The sequence below is a fragment of the Somniosus microcephalus genome, chromosome 11 (assembly GCF_052327205.1).
Source record: "Somniosus microcephalus isolate GS21.2 chromosome 11, FLI_Smic_1.0, whole genome shotgun sequence".
Taxonomy (NCBI): Eukaryota; Metazoa; Chordata; class Chondrichthyes; order Squaliformes; family Somniosidae; genus Somniosus; species Somniosus microcephalus.
In genome coordinates this window covers 51,695,719-51,719,725 of record NC_140997.1, presented here as the reverse complement: position 1 = coordinate 51,719,725, position 24,007 = coordinate 51,695,719, and the positions used below count along the sequence as shown (strand labels likewise).

Below are 24,007 nucleotides of genomic sequence, written 5' to 3'. Positions count from 1 at the left end.
CCTGCAATCTTCAAATCCGATGAATCAGAGGCGGTTGCCCACGGTCGACGCTCATTTCTGCTGTTTGTTTTTTTTTCTTTCGTTCCTTCTTCCTTCTGGCCTCGACCTCTGACAACTTCGCTTCAGGGATGGATCCCCATGAGGTGGTGCAGACTGTAGGTAAGTTCGGAGCTGCTCGTCGCCAGTATTATGTCCATGTGTAATTGAGACACGGACTGCAGGAGCTGGTTACAACAGGTGTTTACTGAGTGGAGACAAAACTGGAACTACTATGCAAAGTTACTGCACAGGCTTATATACAGGGGTGGTCACGACTGGTACTGCAGTATACAGGGGCTGCAGAATATAGTTCCTTCTGCAAAGTACATACACTACATGATGTTGTCTGCTGGCCATCCTGCAGCAGATGGTAAAACTATGTGTCAGAATATCTTGTGAAGCAGAGGCAACAAAGTCAGATCTCCTCTGCCATACCCAGGTAGGTGTGGAGGGGTCAGTAAATGCAGGTTACAAACCATCCCAAGTGCTGTTTTCCTTGCATTTGTTAGCTTGTAGTGAACTCCTCTTCCTCAACCACATCATGCAGCACATTCAGAATCTCTAAAGGAATGCCAATGCTCCACTTTGTATGCTGCAACCAGGGCCGGCCTTAGGGAAAATGGCGCTCTGGGCAAACTTGTAACTTGGTGCCCTTTCTTTGAGTTTAAGTATGTAGTAGTATTAGTGAAAATTTCAGAAATAAAGCTGTAACCTCAAAACTTTTTTTAATAATTTAAATAATGAATGATATACAGTAAGTCATAAAAATAACATTATAGCTAAGTGACAAACTAAAGTAATAAATAGCAATAACAAATAAGCTTTGTTCACCAAGATATTTTGAGCCACATCATTCTTGATAGACAGGATGGCCAGCCTCTCATCTTCCATGGTCGATCGCAAATAAGTTTTTATAAGCTTCAACATCGAGAAGCTCCGTTCGCTGCCCGCCACTGATATGGGCATGGTTAATAGGATCCTGAGTGCGATCCATGTGCTTGGGAACTTGCTCTTGAAACTTGAAGTTTGCTCATCTTGAGGAGCACTACAGTCCGTTGGAAACAGACTTTGGAGATAGCCAAGTTCTTCGCAGAGGTTGACGCCGTTAATGTCAGACCCTCTTGACCACGGCACCCCGTGATCACAGCGCCCCGGGCAGTTGCCCACGTCGCCCTCCCATAGGGCCGGCCCTGGCTGCAACTTAATAGGATAAACAGCTGACTTTGCATTCCTTGGCAAGGAGTCTCAATTGCTGCGACTGCATATCGGAAAATTACATGTTGCGTGTGCTTGAATTCCGACATCCACTGCCAGCAGGTGAGGGTCTCTGCCGGGAGCGCAAAGCCAAAAGGTTGATATTAAATGCCAGGGGCAACAAAGAACAATGAAGCGAAGTATATGCAGGAACAAAACAGAACAATGCAAAATTGGCAGACTACCCAGCAAAAGGAACTAATGCATCGAGCGACACGTAGCTGCAATACAAGAACAACAAAGAATTATACTGACGAATGAAACCACAGATCTCCCTTTAAGAAGCCTACTCGAGCAGGCCTGGTCCCAGGGTTCCCCATGCAGCAACTGTACACAAGCAGGTTGTGTGGGTTGGAGCCTTGCCCGAAGCTGGAAAATTTAGTGTCAGACCACATTTAAGTATTTAATCTGTTTAAATGAGTCCCATGCATGCCTGTAGCGTGGCCTCATTTCCTGTGCCCCGAATCATGCCTTGGAATATTGGGGTTTTTGGCATCAAGAGTAAGAAATTGTATTGTTCTTCAGCGATGAGATCCTTCACCTGATTTGACCCCCAAATTATATTTTGAGTTTAGAACATTCCAAATAACATTACTATTCTAAGTAATCATTTTTTTTAAAGTACATCTGTGTAACCCCTTTGAGTAGTTAATGGCTTCAAGCTTTGAAAATATTTACATAGGGGATGACTCACCTGGGATTGGTGACTATGACTCAGCTTTTGTGTGTTCAAAAGTTAACCCGTTTTTAACATTTCCTAATGAGTGTTTTCTGCTCTTTTTAAAATTTCTCTTGCATGTTCTCAATTCCCTGTCCTACACGAACAGATTGTAAACAGCTGCAGCCTCTTAAATTCTGAACGCTACACAATCCCTCTAAAGATCACTTTGAAATACTTGAACCTCTACATGAAAGAAGTCAGGTGTGAAGTATTCATCCACCAGTGGTGAAAACATTAAAAAATGTATACAAAATAAAGTTTAGGGGGTTAATTTTCTGAGTTTGCGCTAGTGGTGGGGAGTCCCGTTCACTGGCCGAGCATATCAGTTCACTGAAGGCCATGCTGCCCATGCTCATACATTCAAAAATATACAGGAGTATATGAACACCTGTCAAGTTCAAAGTCTGCAATTAAAATCAACAACAACAACTTGTATTTATATAGCGCCTTTAACATAGTAAAACATCCCAAGGCGCTTCACAGGAGTATTTTAAGACAAAAAATTTGACACCGAGCCACATAAGGATAAATAAGGGCAGGTGACCAAAAGCTTGGTCAAAGAGGTAGGTTTTAAGGAGTGTCTTAAAGGAGGAAAGAGACTACAGGAGGCACGGCCACCAATGGTTGAGCGATTATAATCAGGGATGCTCAAGAGAGCAGAATTAGAGGAGCGCAGATATCTCGGGGGGGGGGGGGTGGTGGGGGCGGGGAGGGGTGGTTGAAGGAGATTAGAGATAGGGAGGGATTTGAAAACAAGGATGAGAATTTTGAAATTGAGGCGCTGCTTAACCGGGAGCAAACGTAGGTCAGTGAGCACAGGGGTGATGGGCGAACGGGACTTGGTGCGAGTTAGGACACGGGCAGCCGAGTTTTGGATGACCTCAAGTTTACGTAGGGTGGAATGTGGGAGGCCAGCCAGAGTGCATTGGAATAGGCAAGTCTAGAGGTAACAAAGGCATTTGTGTGACTAGCTGAGCTATACAGACCAGGAAATTCCTAGATTGGACTGGCCAAGAATCCCATTTATGATTGCTATCCCTGTTGGAAGTGCTCAAGCATGAACATTGGCTCAGAACATGGTCTGGTGATGTCGTTCCAACCTCGTCATTGAATAGCCTACCAATACTCGCTACCCAGAGTCACATGTGAAGAATGGACACTTGGGTGAAGTAATGGGGGCCTGGTGCCTATGGAATTGTACTGAGAGGGAATCAGTACCTTCAGGGAAGGAGCAAGGGACAAGGGATAAAATTAGCAACAACAAAATGAATAAATTAAATTGTTGCCTTGCTCCTTATATGGAGATTCTTCCACAATCTGAAAGCAGTTGTAATCTATCTCTTGTTGGCTGGGTTGGTCCTTGTGTATAGCTGTTGCAATAGTTTTCTGGTTCCTACAAGAATAGACTCAGGAGAAGGATTGCAAAGTAAGTACAGACCTACTTTTGCACTTTTCTCTGGAATCTGTCCTGGAGCAATGAATTTGTACACTGAAAGCAGAAAAGGGAAGGAGAAAATTGAGCCATGCTCTGTCTGTCTGGCTCCAGCATTACTACCAGATAAATCTTTCCATCAGCAATGGCTTCTTTGCTCCAATAAAAACATTAGACCACTTGGTGCAGGAAAGAGCTATTAGCAAACGTACGTGTTTTTTTTAAAAAAAAGCTAATTGTAGTAGTAGTACAAATGGGTAGAATGGTTGTTTCTCCGCTTGACGATCTCAAGTTCATCTTCCATTGCTGATTGTCAGTGTGACTTGTTTATCATATAGGCATGGGTTTGATTAGTTCTTCAAGTTATGGCTTTGTTGGATGGCTTCTGTTAGCAGAAAGTTCCAACGTGCAGTAAACTAACATAGCTGTCTTGGGAAGCTGCATGTTTACCTCTTGTCAAATGGACTCGGCGTTGGTAATGGCCATGGAATAGTCTGTGGCCTTGACTTCGCAGATGAAAGAAACAACGAGCATGTGGTGTCATGTTTTTGAAGAAAACCGCAGAGGGAATGCAATAAAAAAAATTTTTTTTTTTTTACATATTTCCTATTTCCTGCCCTAAATATAGTTTTCCAATCAAGAGCAGCTGGCCTCCTTTTAGGCATTTGGCAGTGACATCCAGCATCAACATATTGGTTTACTCACTATCCATTCCCCTCCCCTGCTGACAGAGTAGCAGACTCCACGTTTACCATCCAAAACTCTCAACATGGGGAGTTCCCAATCTTTGCTGGTATACCAGATGAAGCACCCTGTGCAAGAGGAAATCAATTCATGCCAACCTTACCATCCTTGCATCTTTGATCTATAAATAAAATGTGGAAATGATCATCCGATATGAGTAGGTTCCATGTCCTATTCTTATAGTTTGGCTTGATTCATAAACAAAGTATAAGTGATCGATCTAAGTGCACAAGCACATTTTTCTGTGATATGTTACACAGGAAGAGTTAAAGAGGCTATTTGGACGAACACGCCTGCCTCCTTTTTAATGTTTTGAACCACTGGCCGTGGTTGTGGAGGAATACTGATTGTAAACTTACATTTCTTTACCACAAAGAACACAATATTTCTTTCTCCTACTGTGCCTTCTGACTCAGAAGTTCCTAAGTAGAAATAGGATTAAGTGGCACATTTTATTCAGGGTGTTGTGCTTGTTTTCAAACTACCAATTCTACGCAGTCATTTTCAGTCAAGTACATGCAAATCTATGGTGAAACTTGTCTACTGATGAGTTGGACTTTATGGGTAAGAATATAACAGCTCATGATTCAGTGCAGATACTGTAAATTTTAATAATGCCTATTTTAAAATGCCTAAATATCAAATCTACGTGAATCCACTTTTCACTTGTATTGACCTATTCAAATGTGTTATTATCTTGTTAGTATCTCAACTCCTGGGTCCTGGTTAAAGTATACAGAAGACAACATTCTGCGTTCACAGTGTGAGCGGGCCGCTTCATCAAGGCTGAGAGATGAGCTTGAAAAGCTTCTAGCTACTACTTCAGAGGAGTTGTGGAAACAGTTTAACAATGTCAATCTTGCATTTACGCACCGCATCTTTGAAATTGGAGATGCCAAGAAAAAGTTACAGATGCACCTGGCAAAGGTAAGGGATTATATATTTGTTTTTGCGATGTGGGCAGCGCTTGCAAGGATGCATTTATTGCCCATCCATGGTTGCCCAGAGCTGGTGGTGGTGGGCCGCCTTCTTCTTGAACTGCTGCAGACTTTATGGTGCTGCTGCTTCCACAATGGTGTCAGATAGAGAATTCCAGGATTTTGGCCAAGTGATAATGAAGGGGTGGTGGCATCTGTCCAAGCCAGGATGTAACTTGGATGGGAATGAAGAGGTGATGGTGTTCCTACTACAGTGCTGCTCTTGTCCTTCTTGGTGGCAGAGGTCATGGGGCTGGGAGGTACTATTGTGGTAAGCTTGGTGAGTTGCTGCAGTGCATCCTGTAGATAGTATGTATTGTAGTTACAGTGCGCTGCTGGTGGGGGAAGCGGGGAGGGGAACGGATATTGAGTTTGGTGGCAGATACACCAATCAACCAAACTGCTCTGTTCTAGATGGTATTGAGTGTCTTGAGTGTTGTCGGGGCTACACCTGTCCAGGCAAGTGATGAGTATTTCATCACATTCCTGTCTTGAGTCTTGATTTTCTAAATTTGGCATAGCTGAATGGGTGAGGCAAATTATATGCTCTTTCTATATCACCAGGCAGTTAAAAACCTCAACTGTGACGGCTAAATGGTACAGTGAATTAGGACACTTTCACCTTTAACTTCTGGGAGTTAGCTCAGGGCTAGGATGAACATCATGACCTAGAAATGCGATGACTCTATGCCTGTTTTATAGGTGTAAAACTGGCAGCAAAGCATCCACTATGGCGGGTGGCATACACGCACACATTCTGAGCCGGAAGTGTGCCGCCCGCCATATTGGTATAGACATCAAAACAGGCGCCTAAGGCCTGCGCTCGAAATCGGCGTTAGTCCTTTTCATTATGCAAATAAGCGGCATAACGCCTGCTTTGTGGCCCCATTACCAAATTGGTTTGCCCTGTGAGTGCAGCTGCCGTTGGGCTAGCTGCATTCAGAAAAACCACGGCTGCATGTGACCTAACCAGCGGTCCTTAAAGGGACTGCTACAGGCTAACCTGCTAAATTTAAGGAGGCCCTTCACTCGAATGCTGGCTGGTGAGTATGGGGGAGGGTTGTTGCTCTTGTTTCTTTGCCAGTGCACGCACATTTTTTTTTCTCTTTGGGGAATACAGTTTACCTTAAAAGCAATTCTGATTTTTTTTTAAAACAAACTCACTGCATGTACAGATCCCTGTGCATCACTCCATTCATTTCAGCTAGTCTGCTTCTCTGAGAGGAACAACTTCTATTCCTTCTGTAAGGATTGGCTAGGTTGATTTGTGTTAGACGTTGAACTGTTATAAACATTTGTACTTGGTGCCAAATTAACTTGCTGTAATCAGCTGTACCTGGTAAATGAATTGTGTTAAGTGAAGACAACCCAAAAAACAATCAATATTTCTGTCCACAGCATTGCTGTTAAATTATTTATTTTGGAAAGAGTGCACTTTTTCATCCAGTTCACTGACAAATATTTATCCTCATAATCATTCTTTTAAACAGATGTTTCATTTGTTTTAATTGTGATGATGGGAATGTGTGCTTGGGCACGCCATTATTCTACCCGATTCACATGCAAGTAATGACAATGCCCTTAGTTGTCCACCGTGCCTGATTTTGTTCCTGTGTATTTTGCTCATTTCAGTGTTCTGTAGTAGTGGGTGTGCCAGTCTGTTAGTTTGTCCACAGTCAATTTTTGAGTCATACATGTGGGCAAATTGTACCGATAGTAAAGACAGTGAACATTTATTTAAAGTGGATATATTAATGAAATGCAGAAGAACAAGGACACTTTGTTTGCACCAATTGGAATGGCAAGTTAGCTGAGAAATGTCTATTTGTCCTGTTCTTATAATGTGCAGCAGTTCCTTCAGTTCAGGTAATAGTCCCTTCGACCAGCCAGAAAACAACTGGGTCATAAAAACATAAAAACATAGAAGATAGGAGCAGGAGTAGGCCATTTGGCCCCTCGAGCCTGCTCCGCCATTCAATGAGATCATGGCTGATCATCCAAACTCAGTACCCTGTCCCTGCCTTCTCCCCATATCCCTTGATCCCTTTAGCCTTAAGAAATATATCTAACTCCTTCTTGAATATATTTAATGAATTGGCCTCAACTGCCTTCTGTGGTAGAGAATTCCACAGGCTCACCACTCTCTGGGTGAAGAAATTCCTCCTCCATCTCGATCCTAAATGGCTTACCCCTTATCCTTCGACTGTGACCCCTGGTTCTGGACTCCCCTGCCATCGGGAACATCCTTCCTGCATCTAGTCTGTCTAGTCCTGTTAGAATTTTATAAGTTTCAATGAGATCCCCTCTCATTCTTCTAAACTCCAGCGAGTATAAGCCCAATCGACCCAATCTCTCCTCATACGTCATTCCTGCCATCCCAGGTATCAGCCTGGTGACTCTTTGCTGCACTCCCTCCATGGCAAGAACACCCTTCCTCAGATAAGGCGACCAAAACTGCACACAATACTCAAGGTGTGGTCTCACCAAGGCCCTGCACAACTGCAGCAAGACATCCTTGCTCCTGTACTCTAATCCTCTCGCTATGAAGGCCAACATACCATTTGCCTTCTTAACCGCCTGCTGCACCTGCATGCTTACCTTCAGCGACTGGTGCACAAGGACACCCAGGTCTCGTTGCACTTCCCCCTCTCCCAATCTATTGCCGTTCAGATAATAATCTGCCTTCCTGTTTTTGCCACCAAAGTGGATAACCTCGCATTTATCCACATTGTACTGCATCTGCCATGCATTGGCCTAATCACCCAACCTGTCCAAATCATACTGGAGTTTCTCGGCATCCTCCTCACAGCACACACGCCCACCCAGCTTTGTATCGTCTGCAAACTTGGAGATATTACATCTAGTTCCCTCGTCTAGATCATTAATATATATTGTGAATAGCTGGGGTCCTAGCACCGATCCCTGCGGTACCCCACTAGTCACTGCCTGTCACTCGGAAAAAGACCAGTTTATTCCAACTCTTTGTTTCCTGTCTGACAACCAGTTCTCTATCCAAGTCAGTACCTTGCCCCCAATCCCTTGTGCTTTAACTTTACACGCTAATCTCTTATGCGGGACCTTATCGAAAGCCTTCTGAAAGTCCAAATACACCACATCCACTGGTTCTCCCTTATCTATTCTACCAGTTACATCCTCAAAAAATTCTAGTATATTAGTCAAGCACGATTTACCTTTTGTAAATCCATGTTGATGTCAGGCTTACCGGTCTATAATTCCCCGTTTTCTCTCTACCACCTTTTTTGAATAGTTGGGTAACATTAGCTACCCTCCAATCCATGGGAACTGTTCCAGAGTCTATAGAATTTTGGAAGATGACCAGCAATGCATCTACTATTTCTAGGGCCACTTCTTTAAGTACCTAGGATGCAGATTATCAGGCCCTGGGGATTTATCGGCCTTCAATCCCGTCAATTTCCCTAACGCCATTTCCCTACAAATACTGATTTCATTCAGTTCCTCCCTCTCATTAGACCCTATGTTCCCTGACATCTCTGGGAGGTTATTTGTGCCCTCCTTTGTGAAGACAGAACCAAAGTATATATTTAATTGGTCTGCCATTTCTTTGTTCCCCATTGTAAATTCCCCTGATTCTGACTGCAAGGGACCTACGCTTGACTTCACCAATCTTTTTCTCTTCACATATCTATAGAAGCTTTTACAGTCAGTTTTTATGTTCCCTGAAAGCTTACTCTCATACTCTAATTTCCCCCTCTTAATTAATCCCTTTGTCCTCCTTTGCTGAATCCTAAACTGCTCCCAATACTCAGGTTTGCTGCTTTTTCTGGCCAATTTATATGTCCTCTCCTTGGATCTTACGCTATCCCTAATTTCTCTTGTTAGCCACGGTTGAGTCACCTTTTTGTTTTCTTTTTATGCCAAGCAGCGATGAACAAATTCTGTAGTTCATCCATACGATCTTTAAATGTTTGCCATTGCCTATCCACCGTCAACCCTTTAAGTAACGTTCCCCAATCCATCCTACCCAACTCACGCCTCATACCATCATAGTTCCCTTTATTTAAATTCAGGACCCTAGTCTCTGAGTCAGATACTTCACTCTCCAACTTAATGAAGAATTGTATCATATTATGATCGCTCTGCCCCAAGGGGCCTCACACAACAAGATTGCTAATTAATCCTTTCTCATTACATAATACCCAGTCTAAGATGGCCTGATCTCTAGTTGGTTCATCGACATATTGGTCCATGAAACCATCCCGTATACACTCCAAGAATTCCTCTTCCACAGTATTGTTACTAATTTGGTTAGCCCAATCTATATGTAGATTAAAGTCACCCATGATAACTGCTGTGCTCTTATTGCACGCATCTCTAATTTCCTGTTTAATGCCATCCCCAACCTCAGCATTACTGTTTGGGGGTCTGTATACAACTCCCACTAACGTTTTCTGCCCCTTGGTATTTCTCAGCTCTACCCATACAGATTCCACATCATCAGAGCTAATATCCTTCCTTACTATTGTGTTAATCTCCTCTTTAACCAGCAATGCTACCCTACCTCCTTTTCCTTTTTGCCTGTCTTTCCTGAATATTGAATACCCTGGATGTTGAATTCCCAGCCTTGATCACCCTGGGGCCATGTCTCCCAATTATATCATATCCATTTCCATCTATTTGTGCAGCTAATTCATCCCCCTTATTACGAATGCTTCTCGCAGTAAGACACAAAGACTTCAGGCTTGTTTTTTTAATACTCTTGGACCTTTTAGAATTATTATTTACTGTGGCCATGTTTGATTTAAACCCTTGATTTCTCTGACTGCCACTTTTGCTTTTCTCCTTCCTGTCTTTTGCTTCTATCCTTGTTTCCCTTTCCTCTGTCTCCCTGTACTGGTCCTACCTCCCCCAAAACCGGTTCCAATGTCCCAGGAATTTGAATCCCTCCCCCTTGCACCATTCTTCTAGCCATGTATTCATCTGAAATATCCTTCTATTTCTACTCTGACTAGCACATGGCACTGGTAGCAATCCTGAGATTACTACCTTTTTGAAGTCCTATTTTTTTATTTGCCTCCTAACTCCCTATATTCAGCTTTTAGGACCTCATCCTGGTTTTTACCTATATAGTTGGTACCTATATGCACAACGACAACTGGCTGTTCACCCTCCCCCCTCCGCCCCCCCCCCCCAGAATGCCCTGCAGCTGCTCCGAGACATCCTTGACCCTTGCACCAGGGAGGCAACATACCATCCTGGAGTCTCGTTTGCGGCCGCAGAAACACCTATCTATTCCCCTTACAATATAATCCCCTATTACTATAGCTCTCCCACTCTTTTTCCTCCCATCCTGTACAGCAGAACCACCCATGGTGCCAGGAAGTTGGCTGCTGCTACCTTCCCCCGAAAAGCCATCTCCCTCAACAATATCGAAAGCGGTATATCTGTTTGAGAGTCTGCTCAAGAGTACAAAGTACAAGAGCAGCCATTTGCACTGAACCTCAAATCCAATAGAAACGGTCATCTTTTCTGGGTTGTAGTGTCACATTTGTAATTTTGAGTCAGGAAGATGCAGTGTGAAATGGGACTTACCTAAGGAATATAAGAACATAAGAAATAGGAGCAAGAGTAGGCGATACAGCTCCTTGAACCTGCTCCGCCATTCAAGAAGATCATGGCTGATCTTCTACCTCAACTCCACCTTCCTGCACTATCCCCATATCCATTGGTTCCCTTGGTATCTAAAAATCTATCGATCTCAGTCTTGAATATACTCTACGACTGAGCATCCACAACCCTCTGGGTAGAGAATTCCAAAGATTCACAACCCTTTGAATGAAGAAACTTCTCATCTCAGTCCTAAATGGCTGACCCCTTATTCTGAGACTGTATCCCTTAGTTCTAGACTCCCCAGCCAGGAAAAACATCCTCCCAGCATCTACCCTGTCAAGCCCCTTAAGTATTTTATACATTCCAATGAGATCCTCTCTCATTCTTCTAAACTCTAGGGAATATAGGCCTAGTTTACTCAATCTCTCATGATTGGACAAACCCCCAATTCCAGGAATCAGTCTAGTGAACCTTTGTTGCATTCTCTCTCTCTAAGACAAATATATCCTTCCTTAGGTAAGGAAACTAAAACTGTACACAGTACTCCAGGTATAGTCTCACCAAGGCCTTATATAATCACAGTAAGACTTCTTTACTCTTCTACTCCTATCCTCTTGTACTAAAGGCTAACATACCATTTGCTCTTGTAATTGCTTGCTGTACCTGCATGTTAACTTTCAGTGATTTATGTACAAGGACACCCAGGTCCCTCTGAATACCAACATTTCCCAATCTTTCACCATTTAAAAAATATTCTGCTTTTCTATTTTTCCTACCAAAGTGGATAACTTCACATTTCTCCACATTATATTCCATTTGCCATGCTCTTGCCCACTCATTTAACCTGTCTATATCCCTTTGCAACCTCTTTGCATCCTCCTCACAACTTACTTTCCCACCTAGTTTTGTATCATCATCAATCAATTTCTTGGTCCTCCTTTGCTGAATTCTAAAATCCTCCTAATCCTCAGGCTTACTACTCTTGTTGGCAACAGTATAAGCCTCTTCCTTTATATCTAATACTATCTTTAACTTCTATTGTTAGCCACGATTGGACCATTTTTTACTGTGGGGTTTTTATTCCTTAAGGGAATGTATATTCGTTGTGAATTATGAATTATTTCTTTAAATGTTTGCCATTGCTCAGCTACTGCCATATCTTTTAACCTAGTTTCCCAACCTACCTTAGCCAACTCGCCTCTCATACCTACATAGTTTGATTCGTTCAGATTTAAGACCCTAGTTTCGGACTTAACTAAATCACTCTCAAACTCAACATAAAATTCTATCATATTGTGATCACGGCTCCCAGAGGCTCCTTTACTACAAGGTTATTAATTAACCCTGTCTCATTGCACAATACTAGATCTAAAATAGCCTGTTCCCTAGTTGGTTCCTCAACATACTGATCTAGAAAACTATCTTGAATGCATTCCCTGAACTCGTCCTCCGCACTACTACTACAAATTTGGTTTGCCCAGTCTATATGAAAATTAAAGTCTCCGATGATTATTGTATTACCCCTGTAACATGGACCTCTAATTTCCTGATTTATACTGTGCCCGACACTACAACTACTGTTAGGGGGCCTATAAACTACTCCCACCTGTGTTTTCTGCCCCTTGTTGTTTCTTAGCTCCACCCAAAGTGATTCTACGTCTTGATTTTCTGAGCTAAGGTCTTTTCTCTCTACTTTCTTTATCCCATCCTTTATTATCAGGGCTACCACCCCCCCTCCCCCTTTCCATTTTCCCTATCTCTTCTAAAAGTCAAGTATCCTGGAATATTTAAGAACATAAGAACATAAGAAATAGGAGCAGGAGTAGTCCATTTGGCCCTTCAGCCTGCTCCGCCATTCAATAAGATCATGGCTGATCTTCTACCTCATTTCCACTATCCTGCACTATCCCCATATCCCTTCATTCCCTTAATATTCAAAAAATCTTTCGATCTCTGTCTTGAATATACTCTGACTGAGCCTCCACAGCCCTCTGGGGTAGAGAATTCCAAAGATTCACCACCCTCTGAGTGAAGAAATTTCTTCTCCTCTCAGTCCTAAATGACCGACCCCTTATTCTGAGACTGAGACCCCTGGTTCGAGACTCCCCAGCCAGGGGAAACATCCTCCCTGCATCTACCCTGTCAAGCCCTGTAAGAATTTTGTATGTTTCAATGAGCTCACCTCTCATTCTTCTAAACTCTAGAGAATATAGTCTAGTCTACTCAATCTCTCCTCATAGGACAATCCCCCCATCCCAGGAACCAGTCTGGTGAACCTTCGTTGCACTCCCTCTGTGGCAAGTATATCCTTCCTTAGGTAAGGAGACCAAAACTGCACACAATACTCCAGGTGTGGTCTCACCAGGTCCCTATATAATTGCAGTAAGACGTCTTTATTCTTATACTCAAATCCTCTTGTAATAAAGGCCAACATATCATTTGCTTTCCTAATTGCTTGCTGTACCTGCATGTTAACTTTCAGCTCCCAACCTTTTTTAGTTCCCATCCTTGGTCACTCTGCAACCACGTCTCTGTAATGGCTATTAGATTAAACCCATTTATTTCTAGCTGTACTGTTAATTCATCTACTTTGTTGTGAATGCTTCGCGCATTCAGATATAGTGCCTTTAGCTTTAACTGTTTTCTATTTTCCCCCGATGTTGCCTTAGTCACTAATGCCCTATTACCTTTGCTAAAGGGGAGAAATTTGGTATCGCCCCGTTTGGGACGCAATTATCGTCCGGGCGCAAAGTTTAGCGCCTGGCGCTAATTATCGCCTCCGACTCCAAACTTGGCTTCTATCGCCCCTGGAGATGATTGGAGTGCTAAATCAGGCGCTACACACCTCTCAAGGCGCTAACGCCGAGGAGCGAGGTGCTACCTCAGAGCACTAGCGAAGCTCGTGTGATGTCAGTCAGCAATGGAACACAGACACACTGGTGCTGGCCAGTTCTTAAAGGGGAGGGTCGATCTTGCTCTCCATCCACACCCTGCTTATTGCAGTCTTGAATCTCGGCCGGGAGAGACCTGTACATCAAATCTGCTGGAAAAAACTATGGAGAGGCCCAGGGAAAGAGCTCAGAGTGCAGCCCCCCCTAGTCTCTTCTAAATCAATGCAAGGAAGATCAAATCAAAATGAACCTGCAAAGTGCTGCTCAGTACCCAAAACTCCTCAACACAGCTTTGACTATCTCCAGAAGTCTCTCTCTCTCTCTCTCTCTCTCTCTCAGAATGCGTGGTGCAAAAATGTCGCCGACAAAAAAAGGCAGGAAGCGGTCGCCTTTAAATAGCGCTCCCCCAGTCCCTTCCCAACTGCAAAACGTTCCCCTCAACCTGTCGTTGCTAACAGCAGGCAGTAAGGCAGGGGGCACCACTCAATATCCGGTCCGGGGCACTACCGGGGCATTGCACGCTTGACTGACATCACAATCTGCGGGCGCAGGAGATCGTAGTGGTAGTGTTTAGTGCTGCCGCAAAATGTCTGGCCAATTTCACGAGTGGCGCAAACATCGCCACGCCCAGGCGCTAGTTGCTTTGCGCCCCATTAGCCCCCTCTTAGGGCGCCAATGGGAGGTGCAAAGCAACCGAATTTTTCCTCCTCTGTCTCTTCCTGACCCACTCTGCTTATTTTTACCCAAAACGCTACTCTGCTCTATAGCCTTGACATTCCTGTTTCTGATTTTAAATTCACCCTTTCCCTAATCCTCCCTTCAATAATTTAAAGTCCCATCTACCGCCCTAGTTATTCGATTCACCAGGATACTGGTCCCAACCCGGTTTAAGTGGAGCCCATACCAACAGAACAGCTCCCTCTTTCCACAGTACTGGTGCCAGTGCCCCATGAAGCGAAACCCCTTCCTCCCACACTGCTCTGTGACCCACGCATTTAACCTTCTAATCTGTTTGTCTCTATGCAAATTTGCCCGTGGCTCAGGTAACATACCAGAGATTATTACCTGTGAGGTTCTGTATTTTAATTTTGACGCTAGCTTCTCAAACTCTCTCAGCAGAACCTCATTCCTAGTTCTACCTATGCCAGTGGTTCCTACGTGGACCACGACAACTGGATCCTCCCCTTCCCACTCCAAATTCTTCTCCAGTTGCGAGGAGATATCCTTAACCCTGGCACCGGGCAGGCAACACAGCCTTCGGAACTCCCAGTCGTGGCTGCAGAGAAAAGTATCTATCCCCCTGACTATACTGTCCCCTACCACTAATACATTCTTTTTCAATCCCTCCACATGAATGGCCTCCTGTACCACGGTGCTGTGGTCAGTTTGCTCATCCACCCTGCAGACTTTGCCCTCATCCACACAGGCAGCAAGGACCTCGTATCTGTTGGATAAGGGCAACGGCCGAGGCTCTTCCAGCACTGCACCTGGGGACCCCTTACCTGCTTGACTTGCAGTTACACCCTCCTGTCCTTGACCACTAACCAAACCTTTACCACAACAAATCAAAATCAAATCAAATCAACTTTTATTGTCATTGTTAGTGCACAAGTGCAGTACAACGAAATGTAGGCTTGCGGCTCCCGAGAGTGTACATTTAGATTAAGACATTTAAACATTCAACATACATTTGTCTTGTAATACATTAACATAAACATAACCATAATAAAGTGCATTGGCAGATGTGCAGGCTTTAGAGTTTATTTGTGGAGTTCAGTAGGATGACAGCCCTGGGAAAGAAGCTGTTCCTAAATCTGGTCGTACGGGTGCAAATGCATCTGTAGCGTCTCCCAGATGGCAGGAGGGCGAACAGACTGTGGCTGGGGTGGGTAGGGTCTTTGATGATGGACCGTGACCTCTGTAGACAGCGTTTCTGGTATATGTGCTCTATGGTCGGTAGCCGGGTGCCGGTAATGCGTTGGGCAGTTTTGACTACCCGCTGCAGGGCTTTCCGGTCATAGTAGCTACAGCTGCCATACCATACTGTGATACAGTTTGTCAGGATGCTCTCTATAGTGCAGCGGTAAAAGTTAGAGAGGATCAGGGGTGACAGGTTACATCCCTTCAGCCTCCTTAGGAAATAAAGGCGCTGCTGGGCCTTCTTCACCAGAGAGGAGGTATTGAGGGACCAGGAGAGGTCTTCCGTGATGTGGACTCCGAGGAACTTAAAGCTGTCCACCCTTTCCGCCACAGCCCCATTGATGTGGATGGGGGTGTGACTTCTGCCTTTAGACTTCCTGAAGTCCACAATGATTTCTTTGGTTTTCTTGATGTTAAGGGCCAGGTTGTTATCGGCGCACCACTTCACGAGATGCTGGACCTCCTCCCTGTAGGCTGACTCATCGTTGTTGGTGATCTGGCCTACTACCGTGGTATCATCCGCAAACTTGATGATGGTGTTGGAACCATGAACAGCCACACAGTCGTGGGTGAAGAGGGAGTAGAGGTGGGGCCCCCGTGTTCAGGGTCGGGGGGGGGGGAGGTGTGGTTACCTAATTTGACAGACTGGGGTCTGTTTGTTAGGAAGTCCAGGGTCCAGTTGCAGAGGGAAGTGTTCAGGCCAAGAGTTTGGAGTTTGGTGGCCAGCTTGTTGGGGATGATAGTGTTGAATGCTGAGCTGTAGTCTATGAACAGCATTCTGATGTAGGTCTCCTTACCATCTAAGTGATTCAGTGCCGAGTGTAGAGCAGTTGTGATTGCATCCTCCGTTGATCTGTTTGCACGATAGGCAAACTGGTGTTGGTCAAGAGAGGCGGGAACACTGGCTTTGATGTGAGCCAGGACCAGTCTCTCGAAACACTTCATTATGATGGGTGTGAGTGCGACAGGTCGATAGTCGTTCAGGCACGTCACAGCTGTTTGTTTTGGCACAGGAATAATGGTAGCGGTCTTGAAGCATGTAGGGACTACTGCCTGGGCCAATGACAGATTGAAGATGGCGTTGAAGACATCAGCCAGCTGATCAGCACATTCCTTGAGTACCCGTCCAGGGATGCTATCCGGTCCAGCAGCCTTACGTGTGTTCACTCCGCGTAGAACACCCCTTACATCGGAGGTCGACAGAGTGAGCACCTGGTCTTCCGGGGGTGGCAAGGCTTTGGTAGCCGGCTCCCTGTTGTCCCTGTCGAAGCGAGCGTAGAAGTTGTTAAGCTCCTCCGGAAGGGAGGCATCGCTAACCGGGGGGCTGGTGTTTTTGCCCTTGTAGTCAGTGATGGACTGGATGCCTTGCCACATGCGCCGGGGGTCCGAGTTGTTGCGGAAGTGATCCTCTATCCACAGTGTCTGTTTCCTTTTGGCAGTCCTGATCCCCTTTTTCAGGTTGGTCCTAGCTGCACTGTAAGCCGCCGCGTTGCCAGATTTAAATGCTGCGTCGCGTGCTTTCAACAGTGAGTGGACCTCTCCGTTCATCCAGGGTTTCTGGTTGGGGCATGTCCTGATATTTTTATGGGTCGTGACGACCTCGACGCAGCTGTTGATGTAGAATAGCACTGTGGATGCGTATTCCTCGATGTCATTATGGGCAAACATGCCCCAATCAGTGCGTTCGAAGCAATCCTGAAGCTTGGATACTGCCCCCTCTGGCCATACTTTCACTGCTCTCACTGATGTTCTCCCTCTTTTGATGAGCGGTTTGTATGCCGGGGCTAGAAACAGGGAGAGGTGGTCAGACTTCCCAAGGTGGGGGCAGGGAATGGCCTTATAAGCGTCTACAATGCTCGTGTAGACTTGATCCAGCGTGTTCTCCCCTCTTGTGGGGCAGGAAACATTCTGGTGGAATTTCGATAGTACAGTTTTTAGGTTTATGTGATTGAACCTAAACTAAGTGGCGTGACTGCCTCCTGGATCAAAGTGTCCAGGTAACTCTCCCCCTCCCCGATGCTCCACAATGTCTGCACCTCGGATATACTTGCCTTAGAAGTGGGTGCAACGAAGGTTCACTAGATTGATTCCTGGATGAGAGGGTTATCCTGTGAGGAGAGGTTGTGTGGAATGAGCCTCTCTGGAGTTTCGAAGAATGAGAGGTGATCTCAATGAAATGTATAAAATTCAGAGGGTTTGACAGGATAGCTGCTGAGAGACATTTCCCCCAGCAGTAGAGTGTAGAACTGTAGGGGCCATAGTTTCAGGATAAGGGGTCAGCCATTTAGGACTGAGATGAGGAGAAACTTCTTCACTCAGAGGGTTGTGAATCTTTGGAATTCTCTACCCCAGAGGGCTGTGGATGCTCAGTCGTTGAGTATATTAAAGACGGAGATTGATCGATTTTTGGACACCAAGAGAATCAAGGGATATGGGGACAGGGCGGGAAAGTGGAGTTGAGGTCGAAGTTCAGCAATGATTTTATTGAATTGCGGAGCAGGCTTGAGGGGCCGTATGGCCTACTCCTGCTCCAGTTTCTTATGTTCTTGTGTTCAAAGGCGGATTGATGACATGTGATGGTAGATTTTCACCTTTGTCGCCCTGACGATAATCTGCCTGGGTAGATCGCACGTACTTTATAGAACCCATTTGATTTTCATTCCATTGAAATGAATGGAACAGAAATCAGGTGGGTTCTTTAACGGGCACCACCAGATTACCACCTGGCGTGAGTATGGTTTTCTATTTTCACACTGATGCATTATATCTTTAAAAAATGGAAGTGACCTGTGCTTTCTATTGTGTTAAATGCATCTTTATATTGGCCTGGATGTTGCGGACTGTTGGCGTTCGCCGTCATTACCCTTCTGAAACTGACCGTAACGTCAGGATTTAGCGCATGTGCAGATAAATGCAGAAATCCTGAAGTTAGGGTCAGTCATTCCCTGCTCCGCCACAAGCTGCGCTGTGGAACTCCCCAGAGCCGGCAATCAGTTGCTACAAGGGCGATAACTTCCACTTTTACGATGGAATATCCCTGTTAAAACCCCCCTAAAACTTTAAGCCTTGTTGTAAGAGATGTACCTTTTTTTAAACAGCATACTGACTGCTGAACAACCATTCTGGCCCTGAAAAGCTAATTATATATTTGTGGAATGTCAAATTTTTCCATTAATATGATTAAGAATTACAAGTTTTTAATTTTTTTTGAAAGTTTGTTTGATATTTCAGCTTCTACCTTAATCTACTTTAACCCATGTGTATGTCCCAATCTTTATTTTGCTCTCTGTAAAATTTATAAAAAGTAAATTAGAATCTGTGCATTTTACCTCCTGGTTTGCTGTCTGTGAGAATTTTTCAATGTGATTGGCTGCTTAGCTAGCTTGATGACATCACTGTTGCTGGGCGCTTAGGATTTGCTTGATTTGGCGCCAGATTCAAACAAAAGTCAGGAGAGCTGAAATTCACACTACAGAGATTGCAAGATCTTTGTGGGCAGCTTTCTTCGAGGTTAACAGTGAGTGCTGTCGCTTCACCGCTGACTGCAAGTTCCGGGCCAATGTTTTATGTATAACATGCCTCATTACACTGCACCGGAACAAAAGGAATGCAGACTTGCTGTAAAGGATGATTTAGCCATGTGGTGCAGGTCAATCAAAAGCATGAAATGTATTTAGTCTGAAACACATGGGTGATTTTGGCTTTGGGTCATAGTGTTAAACGAGCGATATCAAATCAGTCGCCCATTATACACCTCTAAGTGGGGAGAGATGTAAAACGGGTGTTCGATTCCCTATCTCCCGTTTTACACTATGTCACAAAATCAAAATTACCCCCTGAATAATTTTGATAATTATAATCCAGTTTTGTAAAAATATTTTATTTACTTTTTTCAAAGGATATAAGCAGTTTGATAACAGAAGGGCTCTCAGTGCATTTTAAGGTCAATTTTGTGAGGTTGTGCGCCTAGGAATTTGGGAATGTCTGAACGGACATACTGATTCTACAATCTGTGCTCTCATCAAGTGAGACTCCACACCCACGTACGTTTACCATTATATGTTCATTGTTAAATTGTAGCAGGTCACAGCTTCTGCCACCTAGTCATTTATTCAGTACACGTTCTCTAGGTACAGTATCTGTAGAGATGCAGCATGTGTGCTCCTGTGTGCAGGCTGCCATCTTGACTGTTGCCTTGTGGGTAGCCTAGTGCCTCATGGGTAATGTAATCTTAATATCTATACAGCTGGGTAGTGTAGTCTTAATATCTATACAGCTGGGTAGTGTAGTCTTATATATATATACAGCTCTACGGCTCCACCTAGTGTCCACTATAGAATGACATGTTATTGATCATTACAGTAACCCTGTTTTTCTACGTATCCCCTTCATTTTGTCTGATGTTCTGGATCTGAAAGGAACCTCTTAATATTTGGAACCCAACAGGATTGTCTCCTAATCACCTTCATGGCCAATTTAAGCCAAATGTACTTTTACCCTTTTTCCGTGTTTTTCTCTCTCTTCGTCTATCTATCCCCCCACGCCCGACTATACATCAGTCTGTAAATGAGAGAAAAGCCAGAAGATAAGCTGTGAGACTTCTGACAGCAGCAAGCTGTAATTGGCCACTGGGAGATGCAAGAATGAACTCTGTTACTTTACCCTTGCTCCTTCTGTGTGGTCTGACTGAGTCTGAAAACGGAGCGTCTGGGGAGCAGTGTGCCTGAGGAGCAGCATGCACCAATTTACATCCCAGCAATTCCATGGCACCACTACAAAACAACATTATGATGTTGTTAATTTCTCTCCACGGATGTTGCCTGGCCTGCTGAGTTTTTCCAGCATTTTCTGTTGTTATTTCGGATTTCCAGCATCTGCAGTATTTTGCTATTGTACATTATGATGGTTCTAATGATTATAGATCACTCATCTCTTAAGATGCTGATGTTACGGAACAGTAGAACCACAACGTAAACTAAAATCTAAAGGCAGCTTTAAGGAGAACTGAAAAATCTTTCTGTGGGCTAGCAAGGATGTAGAACAAAGTCTGCCATTTCTTATCATTGCAATGCAAATGAGGAAAGGCGTGGCCAGTGCAACTTTCCCAAGCTTTCTAGGGGTGCGGCAGAGTATTAAAACATTTGATCCTTTACATACTCAAAAACCTGATTAGCAGCTTTCTGGATCTGTGCATGTTTATTCCAGTAGAATAAAAAGGTAGATTTGAGCGACAAAAGCCTTTAAGCCCCTTTGATCTCACCTTTCCAGAGTACTAACCCTCCCATCTTTCTACTACAGCTTTTAAATATTTAGCCCTAGATCACATGTGATATGTGTTTGATGGTGGGAATCCCATCAGTGTCATTGGTGTCGTTTGAACCCCCCCACCCCCCCACAGTAAAATACTCCAAAACATAGGGGGTGAAATTCAATTTCGGATGGAACTGAAAACGAGTGGTAGTCCGTCACTGGAAAGGAAAATCAGTTAGGGTGTACAACCAATTCACGACCACCCCTTTTTGCACACTGCCGAGGTTGAATTTCACCCCCAATACGGGGATAAATTCAACATTTTGCCTCGTTTTTGAGTGGAAAAATTAAGGAAAGGCGGACAAATTTCAGGTTGCGATCTCCCGCACCATCTACCAAATTGGAGGCCGGCGATTTCCAGGTGTGCTGGGCATCCGCCTGAAACAGATGCTAGGCGAAGAGAAAAGGCCTTGCCAAATTTAGCAGTGGCCCAGGCACATGCCTAAATCGGGCAATCGTCTTTCTATCGTTATATCTGTCTTTCTTGTGCCTGTTTTATGGCAGTAAAGCAGGACCAACAATGTTGAATTTAGGAAATAATGGGCTCGATTTTCATTGTGCCGTGGAATCGGGATTGGAGGCATGCAGGGGGTTAAAATCCCGAAATCGGGGGTCACGACCCCATCCCGCCCCCAACCCGCCTCCATGCCAGTTTCAAAGCCCCGCACTGGTACCCACCTACCCGAGGCGGGAAGGGATTAGTGCCAATTAACTGCCTGTTAACAGGTAGTTAACAGGCAGTTTTTGGCCTAATCCCTATTTTTAAGCTTGAACTGTGGGATTCCCGACGGCTCCAAACCACGCCAAGTTAGAGGAGTCGGGCCGTCGGGTTGAAGGGCTTGGAGGAGTCGAGATGTCGGTGTTCAGGTGAGTGATGTGTGCATGAGTGCAAAGGTAAGTGTGTTTGGTGTGTCTAAATTGATTAAAGAAGTGTAAATGACCTTTTCTTACCTTTTCAGCCTTCCTTCCTTTAGGTTCCGGGAGTCCCTCATCTCACCGGCACAGAAAGCAGAATGGCTGCGAACTGTCAAAAGTGACAGCATGCAGCTTTCTGTGCCGGTGAGATTTCTAACTGAGTCTGTGGAGAAGGACTCAGGTTAGAAGTTAGACTGTCAGTGTTTGACAGCTTCAAACAGCTGTGAAACGCTGATATTTCATCTGTCAAAATCTCTTGACAGATGAAATTTCAGTCTGTGACGTCACCTGTTGCCGGGTGGCCCTTAATTGGCCTGCTGATCCCGCTGGGCGGGCTCAACAAGGTCAATCAAGGGAAAATCGCATGGATTGGCCGCATCTCGATGGAGGCGGGACTACAACCCCGAAAGTTGTAGTCCCGCCTCCAACCCGACTCCTGAATGAAAATCCTGCCCAATGTGTTTAAAGGCCTGGAGATGTACCCAATGCTAACAATCTAACTGCAAAAACACAAGGATTAATTAAAGTCATGAACTGATTCCTACTGCTGGAATGCCAAGAGGGTAGCTGGGCAGTAGGAAGTAAACATGGGCATGTAGGTTGGGGCCCAATGCAATATTCCAGAGAATGCGAGTATAGCTCTTCACATCCATGATTTGCCATATATCGAGACCCCAGCTTTAGCTGTGTTGTTGTGGGCAGATGCCAAGCAGAGGCACAGCAGTTACCCATAGAGAGGAGGGACAACTTGGAGGAACAATGCCATAAAAGTATGTCGGATTCGACAGTGGGTGGGCATTCAGCTCTGCCAGCTTACCGCCTGGGTAATGAAGTTGAAAATTACCGGCAGCTGCTCTTGGTGGTGGACATTAAAGTCCCCCACCCAGAGGCCAAACATGTATTTTTCATCAAGTTGCTGCTTGTCTCTTTAAACTTGGCAGCGTTTGAAATGAACATGCAGTTTATAAATAGAGGAACAGCCTGTACCTGGCCAGCAGCCAGCAGTTGTGGAACCAACCTAGTTGTAGTCCATATTTATGTCAATTCAGCGACCTTGAATCAAATTTAAATGGAACACCTGCTGCAAGCGCAATGGCGTGGCCATTACCTGACCTGTGACCTGAAATGTGCGTGAAGCGCAAATGGGGCAGAGAGCCAGCCTGACAGGTCTTCATCCCTTTCTCGTCTGTGTTGCACCCCACAAATGGGCGCACCTGGGGGGAAACGCAAAGGAAAATTGGCATCAGATTTTTGCTCTTGTCCAGCTGCAACTTAGCAGCAGACAACTTTCCTGAAGGTGGTCTCTTTATGCTCGTTAGAAAACGCTAGCAATATATAAACACACAACTATTTATATAATACATTGTGCATTATAGTGCACACTGTGACCTCTTGATTCTGACAGAAAGTACTTGCATTTTGAAAGCACCTTTCACAACCTCAGGACGTCCCAAAGGGCTTTACAGCCAATTAAGTACTTTTGAAGTGTTGTAATGTACGAACCGCAGCAGCCAGTTCATCTGTTTGTTTGTGATGTTGGGTCAGGAATAAATATTGGCCAGGAAGAAATCCCCTGAAATAGTGCCACGGGATCTTTTATGAGATGGCAGACAGGGCCATAGTTTAACATCTCATCCGAGAGACAGCACCTCCGACAGTGCAGCACTCCCTCAGTACTGCCCTGGGCATGTCAGCCTAGATTTTGTGCTCAAGTCTCTGCAGTGGAACTTGAACCCATGGCCTTCTGAATCCGAGGCAAGAGTGCTACCAACTGACCACGGCTAACACCTTAAAATCTGCTAGTATATAGTATATAGTCATAAAGAAAACAGATGTTGAAATGGAGTCAGAGGCTGCTTCACTAATTCTGCTCAATGATTCATCTTCGAGCATGGATATGCCAATAATTTGTTATAGGATGAGGTGTTTTAGTGAGTAGCTTGATGGTATTGTACATAACATCTGCTTTGTTCTACAGGTTCTGCAAGAAATATTCCAAACAGAATGCACCATTGAGGAGCTGAAGATGGCCATTAGGCAAAAGGAAGCTCCCATGAAGGTTGCACAAACCCGTCTGGAGGAGAGAATCAAGAGGCCCAACATGGAGCTGTGTTGTGATCCGCCTCAGCACAGGTGAGTGATACATGGACTCTGACTCGCTTCTGTGCAGCAGTGTGTATGTTGACTGTTATATTTTGCTACACTTATATTTCGA

General features: G+C 44.6%; 1 protein-coding gene across 3 annotated transcripts in view; it reads left to right on the top strand.

Moving 5' to 3' along the window:
- Positions 1-24,007, top strand: part of LOC147110556 (tektin-3-like) — an 83,100-nt gene that overhangs the window by 37,676 nt on the left and 21,417 nt on the right. For all 3 annotated transcript variants that reach the window (XM_086000627.1, XM_086000628.1, XM_086000629.1), the window contains exons 6-7: positions 4,895-5,117; positions 23,771-23,925. In XM_086000627.1, the coding sequence (XP_085856753.1) occupies positions 4,895-5,117; positions 23,771-23,925 (378 nt within the window). The remainder of the gene's footprint in view (positions 1-4,894; positions 5,118-23,770; positions 23,926-24,007) is intronic.